The 14,714-nt window shown below is 39.5% G+C and overlaps 1 protein-coding gene across 1 annotated transcript in view; it reads right to left on the minus strand.

The window, feature by feature from the left end:
- Positions 1-14,659, minus strand: part of BMPR2 (bone morphogenetic protein receptor type 2) — a 201,451-nt gene extending 186,792 nt beyond the window's left edge. Inside the window, exon 1 of the mRNA XM_029934043.1 lies at positions 13,310-14,659. Within this exon, the coding sequence (XP_029789903.1) occupies positions 13,310-13,385 (76 nt within the window). The 5' untranslated portion in view covers positions 13,386-14,659. The remainder of the gene's footprint in view (positions 1-13,309) is intronic.
- Between the last annotated feature and the right edge of the window lie 55 nt (positions 14,660-14,714).

Below are 14,714 nucleotides of genomic sequence, written 5' to 3' on the forward strand. Positions count from 1 at the left end.
ACTATTTCCACCACAGACATAAAAATGATAATTACATGATGTAACAGAGGTGTTAGCTAATACTACGGTGGTAACCATATTGCAATACAGAAATGTATCAAATCAATAGCTGTATACCTTAAACTTATAAATGTTATATATATCAATTAGATCTCAATAAAAACAAATTGAAAAGAAGAAAAAGGTGGACAAAGGCCTTGAACAGACATTATTCAAAGAAGGTATACAGGGATGCCTAGGTAGCTCAGTCAGGTTGAGTGTTTGTCTCTTGGTTTCAGCTCAAGTCATGATCTCACCAGTTGGTGGGTTCAAGCCTGGCACTGGGGCTCTGCGCTGATGTTGTGGAGCCTGCTTAGAATTCTCTCTCTCCCTCTCTCTCTGCACCTTCCCTGCATGCTCGCTCTCTCTCTCTCTCTCTCTCTCTCTCTCAAAATAAACTTAAAAAAAATAAGCAAATGGTCTGTAAGTACATGAAAAGATGCTCAACATGATTTATCATATGGAAAATCAAATAAGCAATTCAAAACCATAATGAGATATCACTTCACACCCATTATGATGGCTCTAACAAATAATTTTTCACAAAAATAAAAGTGAAAGCAATGAGCATTGGCAGAATGTAGAGAAACTGGAACACTTGTTCATTACTGGTAGGAACATGAAATGGTACAGCCACTATTGAAAATACTTTGGTGCTTCCTCAAAAAAACTAAACATAGAATTACCATATGATCCAGCAATTACACTCATAGGTATACACCCATAAGGATTTAAAGCGGAAACTAGAACAGATACTGTATACCAATATTCACTGCAGCATTGTTCACAGTATCCAAAAGGGTAAAATTCGAGTGTCCATCAACAGATGAATAAACAAAACATGACATATATACACAATGGACTATTATTCAGCCCTATCAAGTAATGAAATTTGGACACATGCTATAAGGATAAACTTAAAAACATTATGCTAAGCAAAATGAGCCAGTAACAAAAGGTTAAGTATTATATGATTTTATTCACATGAAATATCATAGAGTAGGCAAATTCTGAGACAGAAAGTAGATTAGAGGTTACCAGGGGCTGGGAGGAGGGCGGAAATGGGAGTTATTGCTTAATGGTTAAAGTTTCTGTTTGGGGTGATAAAAATGTTTTGGTGATACACATTCAATATGTGTTACAACACACTGTGAATGCAATTAATGCCACTGAATCGTATACTTAAAAATGGTTAAAATGGCAAACTATATGCTATATATGTTTTATCATAATTATTTTTAACATTTATTTATTTTTGAGAGAGAGAGAGAGAGAGAGCCAGTGGGGGGGGGGGAGGAAAAGAGAGAAAAGGAGACACAGAATTCCAAAGCAGGTTCCTGGCTCTGAGCCATCCACACAGAGCCTGATGCGGGGCTTAAACTCACAAACCTTGAGATCATGACCTGAGCTGAAGTCAGACACTTAACCAACTGAGCCACCCAGACACCTGTTTTACCATAATTTTTAACTTAATAATAATATACCAAGAAAATGAAATGTACATTTTATTTTTTTAATGTTTTATTACTTATTTTTGAGAGAGAGACAGACAGAGGGGAAGCAGAGGAAGGGCAGAGAGAGAGGGAGACAGAGTCCAAAGCAGCTCCAGGCTCTGAGCCAATAGCACAGATCCTGACAAGGGGCTCGAACTCACAAGAGGTGAGATCATGACCTGAGCCAAAGTCAGATGCTTAACCAACTGAGTCACCAAGGTGTCCCATGTACATTTTAAATGAGTAAACTGTATGGTAAGGGAATTATCTCTCAATAAAGCTATTTTACAAAATTTACTTACCAGAAATTAAAATGGTATTAGTTAGATCTCAACTGATTTAGAATGTGTGATAGCTGGGTCAAAAGCTAAGCTGAAATTGATTTTGGCATATTTATCTTAAAATTAAAATTAAAAATTAATATTTCTTATACCATTCACAAAAATAAATTCAAAATGAATTAAAGACACAAATGTGAGACCTGGAACCTTAAAAACCTCTGAATAAGGCACAGACAGTAACTTCTCTGACATCAGTCACAGAAACATTTTTCTAGATAGGTCTCCTGAGGCCAGGGAAACAAAAGCAAAAATAAAGGAACTACATCAAATAAAAAGCTTCTGAACAGCAAAGGAAACCATCAACAAAACTAAAAGACAGTCTACTGAATGGGAAAAGATATTTATAAGTGACATATCTGATAAAGGTTTCATATCCAAAATATGTAAAGAATTTACATAACACCAAAAGAACCAAATAATCCAATTAAAAATGGGCAGAAGACATGAGCAAACATTTCTTCAAAGAAGATGCACAAATGACCAACAGACATGTGAAAAAGTGCTCAACATAACTCATCATCAGGAAGATACAAGTCAGCAGATTCAGTAACTGGTGAGAATGTGGAGTGTTGAGAATGTAGAGAAAAAGGAACCCTCATGTGCTGCCTGGGAATGCAAACAGGTACAGCCAGTGCAGAAAACAGTTTGGGGCTCCTCCAAAAAATTAAAAACAGAATTACCATGTGATCCAGTAATTCTGTTATTGGATACTCACCAAAAGAATACAAAAACACTAATTCATGAAGATAAATGCACCTCTGTGTTTATTGCAGGATTATTTCCAAATTATGGAAGCAGTTCAGGTGTCCATCCATAGATAAACAGATAAAGAAGATGTGGCAAAATTAAACAATAAATAGATTTTTAAAAAATTTTTAAGATGTGGCATATATACATATATGTATATATGTACATATATACACACACAAAAGAATGAAATCTTGCCATTTGCAACAACATGGATAGATCTAGAGAGTATAATGCTAAGTGAAGTCAGTCAGAAAAATACAAATACCATATGATTCCACTCATATGTGGAATCTGAGAAACAAAAAAACAAAGGTAAAAGAGAACAACCAAAACACCAACACTTAACTGTAGAGAACAAACAGATGGTTACCAGAGGGGAGACGGGAAGGGGAATAGGTGAACTAGGTGAAGATGATTAAGAGTACACTTATCATCATGAGCTCTGAGTAATGAATAGAACTGTCACATTACTATATTGTACACTTGAAGCTAATATAACACTGTAAGTTAACTAGACTGAAATTTAAAAAAAATTAAAAGACAAAATTGTATAAAAGTCTAACCTTCCTAGACTAACTTCTAACTAAACTTCTTAACTAAACTTAAAACTATTTAAAATCTACCCTAAAGTCCTTTCCAACTCTAAAATTCTAGGATTCCAACTATTTTAAAAGCACTCTTTAATTAACTAATTAAGCATCCTTTATATTTAGTTATAGATTATTCTTAGTTATGGATTTTTCTTTATAGAGCCTTTCTTTAGAACACTTTGGTGATCCTAACTCAACAATCAACATATAAAATGTATCTGCAAAAAATTAAATTTCTTTCAAAGTAGTACTTTTACCATTTCAGAATATCTCAGTTTTCTCCAATTTAAGCTAAAGTCAAAGGAATATATATATATATATATATATATTATATATATATATATATGTACACACATATACATACACACTCAATAATAACCAAATATATCATTCAAAATGCTAAATACTTACTACTAAGTATATTTTCTTTTCTCATACCATAAGCAAAAGTGCTTATATACATCATACAGGCCAACCCCCTCACTTTACAGTTAGGATATTGAGACCAAAAGAAGTGATATGCCCAAAGTAAATAGTTGATGATACCATTAGGAAGGGACTCAAATCTTTCTAGCTTCCAATTCTGGTTGCCTGTTTGACTTAGAAATCAACACTTTCCAGAATAATTAAAACCTAGGAGAAGAGTAACAGTAAAAGAAAATCAACAAGAGGAGTTGCAATAAGAAAAAAGTATACTTAAGACAATCTAAGGGAGATTTTAAAAAAATAAGAAGAAAATAGAATATTTATGGAGAAGAGAGGATGGAGAAGATATATAATCAGGGAAATGCAAAGTCAATAAAGTCAGATGAGGAGAGTTTGAAGGAAGGGGTAACCAAAATTGTCAAATTCAGTATAAGTCAAAGAGAACAAGACTGAAAAGTCACTTGGATAAGGCAATTAGAAAGTCACTGATGACTTAACATACATCATGGGATAAGTAAGGAGTTGAGGATACAGAAGACCATAGGTATTCACTGCTCTTTCAAGAAAGCTGGCAGAGAAGAGAGAAATAAAAGGAGGGTGGAGATCAGCTAGAAGACACACAGGAACACAATCTCTCTTCCTGTCTTGCAGAATACCTTCAGGAATTTCTCATCCTGAAAGAAAGGCAGAAAAGAAATAATACAATGCTGGTAAGATTTGCAAAATACCAACTCTTGTCAAATAGCATGAAATCTAATTCTCTCTCAGAGAGTGATACAGTATGGCACAATATGTTTGGGAGAGGAGAGGAGGCTCTTATTTTTCTTTGCATTCACCAATATTTTAAAAAGAACCCTAATAAATGTTTGTTGACTGGACATTTTAATTCTCCTTCCATACATTATCTATCCTATTCATGCCCCCGTACCCTTCTCACTGCTCCCATAGGTGCATGTTGGAATAGAAACTAGGTCTAGTCAAACACTTACTGTATTAAGTACAATTAACAGCAAGAAATAAATGCTGTGTTCTAAAAGTTCTGATAATGCAATGTATTCTAAAATGTTCATGCAGGGGTACCTGGCTGGCTTAGTAAGTAAGTAGAGCATTTGACTACTGATTTTGGGATTGTGAGCTCAGGCCCCACGCTGAGTATACAGATTACTTAAAAATAAAATCTTTAGGGGCGCCTGGGTGGCTCAATGAGTTAAGCCTCTGACTTTGGTTAGGCTGATCTCATGGTTTGTGAGTTCCAGCCCCACAGCTCAGAGCCTGGAGAATGCTTCAAATTCTGTGTCTCCTTCTCTGCCCCTCCCCTGCTCATGCTGTCTGTCTGTCTGTCTGTCTCTCTCTCTCTCTCTTCTCTCTCTCTTTCTCTCTCTCAAAAATAAATAAATGTTAAAATAAATAAAATCTTAAAAAAATTTTTTTTCAATAAAATGTTCATGTTATTTACCCACAGGCTTATTTCTAACCTCACACAGAATATACATAAATTATAAATGTATTTGGGGCGCCTGGGTGGCTCAGTCGGTTGAGTGTCTGACTTCAGCTCAGGTCATGATCTCACGGTCAGTGAGTTTGAGCCCCACGTCAATTTCTGTGCTGACAGCTCAGAGCCTGGAGCCTGCTTTGGATTCTGTCTCCCTCTCTCTCTGCCCTTCCCCAGCTCACATTCTGTTCTCTCTGTCTCTTGAAAATGAATAAACGCTAAAAAAAATTTTTTTAATTATAAATGTATTCTTGTAATCCAGCAGTCTTAGTTGTCATACCCATCTAACAGATTTTTAAAAGTTTAAGGGGTGGGTGGATGGCTCAGGCAGTTTAGCAACAGACTTTAGCTTAGGTCACAATCTCAGGGTTTGTGGGTTCAAGCCCTGCATTGGGCTCTGCACTGACAGTGCTTGGGATTCTCTCTCTTGCTCTCTCTCCCTTTCTCTCACTGTTCCTCCCCCACCTGCTCAAATGCAGGCACTCTCTCTAAATAAATAAACTTTAAAAAATCTTTAAAAATTTTTTAAAATAAAAAAAGCTTAAAAAAAACAAAATCAAGTCTACTGCACTCAAAATTCTACTAAGGCCATCTTCATTGCTTCTAGAAAGGATTCAGAGACTAGACCATTCATTTAACTACAAGAGGGAAATAGTCTGGTAATATGGGAGTCTCTTCAACATGTGTAAGTACTATGCAAGATGGTAAAAATTCATAAATTCCTAGACAGCACAGCACTCATATTTAATTTTTTTCTAGCAGACATCAATTAAATCAGAATATAATTCTTTGGTAGACAGAAATTTAGTATAGGCAATTTATCCACCTGGAGTGCTCCATGGAATACTAATTTGTAACTAAAACCAAATCAGTGTTACCTGGTCTAATTTATTTTAACACTATTTCTATTGCAGATATTTCATCAACCATCCTCATCTAAATGTACTAAAAGTAAAACCACTTATTTCTACTAACAAAGTAATTTTCTTTTTGGAAGAAGGAAAAGGAAAATAAAATGGTCAAAATACAAGCTAAATGAACATATACAATATTGGGTGAGCAAAGCACTTTTTATTAAATAACAAACCACCTTTAAGACAAAGATTAAACACACAAAAAAATAACATTTTTTAAATTTTAAAAAAGAAAAAGGTTTAGGATAATTACTTAATGCTTAAAATAAGAAATGCTTGGTACTAATGTTGACTGAATAAAAGATCCAGAAGGGCATAAAAAATTAAATAAATAAAATAAAATATGAGAGTTAAAAGAAATCTTAGGTCCAATACTTCTCAAAATTCAGGGTACATAAAATTTACCTGGAGAAATGTTTATTTAAAATGCAGATTCCCGGGGCGCCTGGGTGGCTCAGTCGGTTAAGCCTCCGACTTCAGCTCAGGTCAGATCTCACACATTCGTGGGTTCAAGCCCCGCGTCAGGCTCTGTGCTTACAGCTAGCTCAGAGCCTGGAGCCTGCTTCTGGTTCTGTGTCTCCATCTCTCTCTGACCCTCCCCCTCTCATGCTCTGTCTCTCTCTGTATCAAAAATAAATAAAACATTAAAAAAAAATGCAGATTCCCAGGGTACCTGGGTGGCTCAGTCCGTCAAGTGTCCAACTTCAGTTCAGGCCATGATCTCATGGGTCATGAAATTGAGCCCCACGTCAGGCTCTGTGCTGACAACTAAGATCCTGGAGCCTGTTTCAGATTCTGTGTCTCCCTATCTCTCTGCCCCTCCCCTACCCATGCTCACTCTCTCAAAAATAAACAAACATTTTAAAAAATAAAATTTAAAAAATAAATTAATTAAATTAAAAAAATAAATAAAATGCAGATTCCCAAACTCACTGTCCAGATATTCAGATTAAGAGGGTCTGGGGTTGCTGCCAGGAATTTGCATTTCAAATATAATCTAGTCCAATCTCATAATATTGCAATTAAGAAAACTACGTTATGTAATATGCCCAGAATCACCCAGAATTCAGGTCTCATTAACTCAAGACAGGGGTCTTCTTACTACACCACTTAAAGTACTTTATAGTTGAAGGAATTAGAACAAAGAAAGAATAAATTACTAATATATCATTTAAATAAGTGAGCAATCTTGTAATGTGTGTGGTTTTTTTTAATTGAAACAGAGAGAAACAGAGCATGAGCAGGGGAGGGTGAGAGAGAGAGGGAGACACAGAATCTGAACCAGGCTCCAGGCTCTGAACTGTCAGCACAGAGCCTGATGCAGGGCTCGAACCCACTAGCCATGAGATCATGACCTGAGCGGAAGTCAGTCGCTTAACCAACTGAGCCACCCAGGAGCCCCAATAAGTGAGCATGGGTAGAAGAGGGGCAGAGAGATAGGGAGACACAGTATCTAAGAATACTTCCTGGCTCCAATTTCTTTTTATTATTCATTCATTTAGTTTTTTTTCTTTTAATGTTTATTTATTTTTGAGAGAAAGAGACAGAACATAAGCAGGAGAGGGACAAAAAAAGAGACAAAGAATCTGAAGCAGGCTCTAGGCTCTGAGCTGTCAGCACAGAGCTGGACGCGGGGCCCGAACCCATGAACCATGAGATCATGACCCAAGCACCCCTCACGTAGTAATTTTTATCTGCACAACAATATGACAGATTACACAACAGTTTAAAATATGAACCCTGTCTTCAAAAAGCAATTATCAGGAGAACAAAGAAAATACATAAAACTGATATTCAACAAATATATGAGTAAGTACCAAAATAAGTGGTATGGCCATTTAAAAAATTGACTGATTTACACTGACTTCATTCTGTACCTTTTATAGTTTGAATTTACCCATCAGAAATCAATATTCAATTTATTCTCTTTCTATGTTAAGAAAGTTAGCCTTTAAGAGTTCCTGGCTGGCTCAATTAGTGGAGCATGTGACTCTTAATCTCAGGGTCATAAGTTTGAGCCCCACGTTGGGTGTAGAGATTACTTAAAAATAAAATCCTGTTTTAAAAAATGTTCATTTATTTATTTTGAGAGAGAGAGAGCATGCACATACAAGAGTGGGAGAGGCAGAGACAGAGGGTAAGAGAGAGAACCCCCATGCTGAGTGTAGAGCCCTACTCGGGCTCATTCCCACAACTGTAGGATCATGACCTGAGGCAATATCAAGAGTCAGACACTCAACCAACTGAGCTACCCAGGCGCCCCAAAAATACTTAAAAAAAAAAAAAAGGTTGATCTTTAATGAAAGAAAGCTGTTCTCATTTGAAATAAATCTCTCCATTCCCACTTTTCATATTACACCAACACCAACACCACTACCACCACAATACCCCACATGCCAGGGTAGGCTTGGGGAAGAGATCAAAGTTGGTATAATTTTTATGCAAACGCCTAATTAAGAGTTTGGCTCTGGGGCACCTGGGTAGCTCAGTTGGCTGAGCATCAGCCTCTTGATCTCAGCTAAGGTGATGATCTCATAGTCTTGAGATTGGGCCTTACATCACGCTGTGCACCAGGCATGGAGCCTGCTTGAGACTGTCTCCCTGTCCGCCCCCCGCCAAACTTCTTTCTCGCTCTTAAATAAATAGAGGCACCTGGGTGGTTCAGTTGGTTAAGCATCCAACTTCTGATTTCAGCTCAGGTCATGATCTCAAGGTTTGTGGGGTCAAGCCCTCCATTGGGCTGTGTGCAGATAACACAGAGCCTGCTTGAGATTTTTTTTCTCCCTCTCTCTGTCCCTCCTCAGCTCACTTGCTCTCTCTCTCTATTAAAACAGATAAACATTTTCAAAAGCTTCTTTCAAAAACAAACAAACGAGTTTGGCCCTGTTCAAATGATAAAAGAAGCTCCCCTCCTGGACTACCTTCCTGATCATATATGGTAGATTGAAGATCCCAATTCTTCATTCCCCAGCAATAGTATCACATGTCCATATATTACCATTGCCTCATTATAGCCAAAGTGTACTTCACTACTCCTTGTCTTTATTTTTTTTAATGTTTTATTTATTCTTAAGAGAGACAGAGACAGAGCATGAGTGGGTGAGGGACAGAGCGAGAGAGGGACACAGAATCTGAAGCAGGCTCCAGACTCTGAGCTGTCAGCACAGAGTCTGACAAGGGGCTTTAACTCACAAGCTGGATGAGATCATGACCTGAGCCGAAGTCGGATGCTCAACAGACAGATACACCCAGGTGCCCCACTACTCCTTGTCTTTAGTCTTGGCCCAATGAGATATTAAAGGAACAAGAGTCTAAAAATGACTGGCAGGACTGAGCTTATCCTCTTGTACTTCTGCCATTGCCATAAGACAAGCTTCCCTGCAGAGAGATATTACCCTGCCCACCAGCCTGGGCCCACGAATGAGACAAATGAAGCAGAATAAACGTTTACTGCATGTCACTATGATTTTGGGGCTACCAGCTATTGTGAGGCAAAAGCTGACTAAATCACAGTATTTTAAAAACCCAAACAATCAAGACTGATTATATAAACTTGCCTAAGGGAGAACCTTTTGGGTTTTAAGTTTAAAAAAAATAGAGAGATCCCAGAGAGATCCACTCAGTACATCTAGACTATAGTGCCAATACATATTTTATCAAAAACTACAGGTGACCCTGTTGCAATGCCCACATACCAAGAAACACAAAAGATTACTAAATTTCTAGTTCTTCAACAATAGTATTAAATTCAGTGCTCAAGAACAATAACTAAATAGGTGAATCTTCCATTAGACAATGGATTCCTATAGAGATGTAAAACTGAAATCTACTTAAGTGAGGCACACCAGTCAGTAGAGCAAGTGATTCTTAACCTCCAGGTTGTGAGTTCAAGTCCCAGGTTGAGCATAGAGCTTACTCCAAAAAAAAAAAAAAAAATTCTAAAGAAAGAAATCTAATCAAGTGAATTATTTCAAATGCAGGAAGATTCAGTTAACACTGATTATCAGATGGCCATTGGACACATCTAAGCCAGCCAAGGAGGAGAAGAATTATGATGTGATGCAGAATTCTGAGTTTCTTAGTTGTCCTGGAGAACCTTTGAAGAGTGAATCCCAACAATAAGGCTATTTGAAATGCCATGGGTTCCCGGGCTTCCCAGGCCACCAAGGATGGCAAGAAATAGAACAAGAAGACTGGAGGAAAGGGTAGCTGAGCCTGTTCAAGGGCTTGCATATGGGGGTAGGGTAGGATATAGAGTTAGATATGTTATCTGTAACCATTACAACCTAAATGAAAAAATGAGGGCTTTTTTCAAATTTTTTAAATTTTTTAAATATTTATTTATTTTGAGAGAAAAAAAGAGAGAACACGCACAAGTTCAAGCAAAAGTGAGGTAGAGAGAAAGGGGAGAGAGAAAGAATCCCAAACTGATAGTGCTGACAAAAGGCTTATGCTGGGATCGAACTCATGAACTGTAAAATCATGACCTGAGCCAAAATCAAGCAGAATGCTTAACAGACTGAGCCACCCAGGTGGCCTCAAAATTTGTTTTAACAGAAACTGAGTCTGTGATAAGTACTGCATTGTATTTTACCCTTTTATTAAAATTAAGAATTCATTTATAAACCAAACACATTATTTTTTTCTATAAATTCTAATTTTTTGCATACAAAATGTTCTTAGAATTAAGGAATCCAAGAGGTGCCTGGGTGGCTCAGTCAGTTAAGTGTCCAGCTTCAGCTCAGGTCATGATGTCGCAGTTCGCAGTTCGAGCCCTGCGACAGGCTCTGTGCTGACAGTTAGCTCTGAGCTTGGCGCCTGCTTCGGATTCTGTGTCTCCCTCTCTCTCTGACCCTCCCCTGCTCATGCTGTCTCTCTCTGTCTCTTGAAAATAAAAAAAAAAACCATAAAAAAATAGTTTGTGATCAAAACAACACCTTAAAAAAAAAAGAATTAAGGAATCTAAGAACTAGATACCCTAAATGGAAAAGAGGGATCAAAGAAATAAAGGATTTATCCATGGTCCCAAAGAGGGATGTGATATCAGCAAGTCTTCTAGTATTTTTTTTTCCTGTTCAGCAGCACCTGTCTGGTTACATCATTACATCTATGTAACCCAAGTCCACATAGGCCCTCTTTAGTCACCTTGTACCTAATGAAACTGAACTTTCCACTCCAATATTAGGCAACGTTTTACACATTTAGAACAATAACATCTGCATAACCAGTGTTGAATAAAGATCCTGTCGAGTGTTCCTACTTCTTTTCAAAGGCTAATTTAGTGAAGGTATTACTCTATCTTATGTTCTCAATTAGAGTGAACTGTTATCATTATCGTGATAGGTAAGGGTACAGGCTATAATCCTGACTTCAGAGTTTACAGTGGGGTGAGTTATTTAAATTCTTTGCACTTCACTAGTCCTCTCTGTAAAAGGAACATAATTACACCTGGAGTATGGAATTGTCATAAGGATCAAATGAGAAAATACAAGGAAAGCTATTATAACAGTTGCTGGAACAGACCAAGCATTCAATAAACCCTAGCTATTATTATTATTGTTATAGCTCACAAATGTTGGCATCTGGTACTACGTAATACTAAAGAAGACTAAAACCACTTTAAAATAGTGATTCTTTCAATTCCTCCTTTTTAATGGACATTATTCTAATATTTACCAAATATAAATTAAATGTATTTTTAAATCCGTGTTCTTTCCTTAATGTTAACAGTTCTGGTCACAAATTGATAAGCCTGTCAACTATAAATGAGAATTTACATTCTAAAAAGGTCAAGAATAACAAAGAACATAAAAAGTGTCTGTTCTGAGATCTCTGCTCATAGAATGACTGCTTAAGCCTAAGGCCTTTTACTCTCTTCATATTTTACAGGAATCACAAGACTTACAGCTAGAGAATTTAAATAACTAATACAATTTGAAGAAATCTGGAGAAAAACTGTTCGTTTTTATCCCAAAAGGAATTGTGATAATTAAAAATATTAAAATACCAGTTTCAAAAGACATTCAATTCAGAAGTTCAAATTCTTTTAATACAACTACATAAATTTATCATAAACATAATAGACATCAACAATATCAAAGGCACTAAAGGAAACTTCAAATTTTCTTTCAGAATTTTCCCAATGCAGACTTTTAAAATGGAGATAAGCAAGCAACCTCCATATCTAACATACCAATGAGAAATGTGAATGTGAAAAATACACTTGTAAAAATAAAAGAGTAACTAGAAAGCTATTATATTGTCCTTTCCTCATTTTTAAATGCATAATCTATTTGGCCATCCTACACCAAACTTAAGTTCACTCCCAAAAATTTCTAAGAGCATATCACCAAAACACTGCTTGAAAAATAACTGCAGACAGAATATGACTCTTTCTTTCAGGTGTCTGAGAACTTAAAAAAAAAAAATCCTAAGGAAAAGATGACTACTATTTCCCTTTAAGCTTAGTACAATGTCAAATCTCCTCAAATATCCTAGACCTCTAATGTGAGGTCAAAGTTGTCTCAATGACAGGAAAGCCAATAATGCCAGATGACTAAAATGTAAAGTTACTCAAAATGCTCTTAAGCCCAACAGTAATTCCAAAAGCATATAAAATACGAATGAATCTAGGTTGAAAAATGAAAATATAATTACCAAAATACTTTGGAACAAAACAATACTAATGATAAGAATTAACAGTATTATACAATGTATTAAGAATCTCAAAGTTCTGGCTTCCTCAACATTTATTCAATTCATTCCGTAACATTTCTGAATAATGAAAGTAACATGGACTCCCAAAGAGTGATCTAAATCTAAAAATAAGGTTCAAGTGTGCGTTCTATAGTTGATGTTCTTTTTAATGTACGCCAAATCCGCTTCTTCATATTAAAAAAAAAACCCTACAGCTCTGTTTGCAAAGATCTCATAATAGACACTGTTCATTGGCGATTAAAATATTATTTTTAATCCGTGCATTACCTCACAGCTAAAAATGTCAAGATACCACACCCAATATGTCTTTCCCCCCCCCGTGGGGGATGGGGGGATATGGAAGTAGGTATTCGAAACTACATAAAAACATGCAAGGTTATTTCCCTAGGAGGAACGAGGAAGGCGCACAGGTACGGGACGCGATTCCCTCCCAGCGATCGGGGGACGCGTCGCGAAGGGCGAGCCTCAGGCCTCAGCCTCTGCGGGCTGCCCGCCCGCCACCCGCAGGCAGGGGCAGGGGCCCGACGCGCCGCCCGGGGACACTCACCGGCCGCAGTGCTGACCAGCAGGACGGTCCACAGGAGCGACGGCATCCGCCGGAGCCGCTGCTGCGAGGAAGTCATCCCTGGGCCAGCCGAGAAGCAGGAGAGCGGAGAAAAGGAATATGGAAAGTAAACACGGGCCGAAAGATACGGCCGGGAGGCTGGTCCTCGCTCTCGTCCGACTTGTCCGGCCCGTGGGTATTACAATGCAGTCTGAAAGGACAAATGGCAGATGAGAGGACCTAGCTGCAGAGCTTTCATTCCGCTGCAGAAATTCCCTTCATTTCTCTCCCTCGCGGCTGGAGAAGTTCATTCGCCTAGGACCGGGTGTCTCGGCCACCCAAACTGAAGGCATGTCCGTGTGGAGAAGCAGGGAGACAGAAAGAAGCCCCACAGTTATTTCCCTCGTAGTTTCACAATGTCAAAAAAATATCCAGGTCTGGGAGAAAACATATCCAGGGTGCGGGGAGATGGAGACCGGAGATTCGATGGTGGGGGCTGAGGATCAGAACAAGTTCCCGACAGCCTGGAAGGGAGAAGCCCGGCGGGAGGCGGCGGCGGCGGCACCCGGCGGCACGAGTCGCATCGCCAGTGGCTCCGGGAGGGCAGGATTCCTTTTTAAGTTTCGCTTCGGTGCTTCCTTCACTCGGATTTCACGAACAACAAACCCTGTTCCTCCACTGGATCGAAAAAGGTGCCTGCCTCTATGGACAAACCCAAAGGCTTCGCCGAACAATCCTGCGAGGGTCTGCCAGGGCCCGGCGGGAGGGCTGAGGGGCAGTAGGGAGCGGGGGGGAGGGGTGGGGTCAGCAGGCAGGGCCCGGAGCTCCCCGAGACGGCGGGCGGAGGGGAGGTGCGGGGAGCTGCCCTTTCCAGCTCTCCTGGATTCGCTCCTCTTTTTTATTGAAGCCGTTCGATCTTGCCTGAGGTAAATTCCACGAAGAAAAGCCTCGTCTTCTCCCGTCAATGGCTTCTATGAGCGAATCACAGCCCCCCTGAAGAAGCCGCCGCCGCCGCCGCCGCCGCCTCGTTCTCCCGCAGCTCTGGGCTCCCGGCGGAGCTCGGGCGTCGCGGGCCGAGGGCGGGGGGCGGCGGGAGGGCGTTGGTAGGTGGCTGGCTTGGGAAGGGGGTGGGCAGCGAGGCGGCGAGACACCCCGCACTCCTCCGGGAAGCACTTCCAGTGGTTCCGAGCAGACCAGACACAAAGGGGGGAGTCGCCGCAGCTGCCAGTCTGCGGCGCTCCCGGTCACCGGAGTCGCCCCGCCTCCGCCGCCGCCGCCTCCACCTCCTCCTCAGTCTCCGGCTCTTCCCGGCCCTGTCTGTCTCTGGCCTGTAGTGCAGCGCGGGCGGCGGCGGCGGCGGCGGCAGCGGCGGCGGCGCGAGGAAGCCTACACCGCGCCTGCGCGCTCT

This window comes from Suricata suricatta, chromosome 3, assembly GCF_006229205.1.
Source record: "Suricata suricatta isolate VVHF042 chromosome 3, meerkat_22Aug2017_6uvM2_HiC, whole genome shotgun sequence".
Taxonomy (NCBI): domain Eukaryota; kingdom Metazoa; phylum Chordata; class Mammalia; order Carnivora; family Herpestidae; genus Suricata; species Suricata suricatta.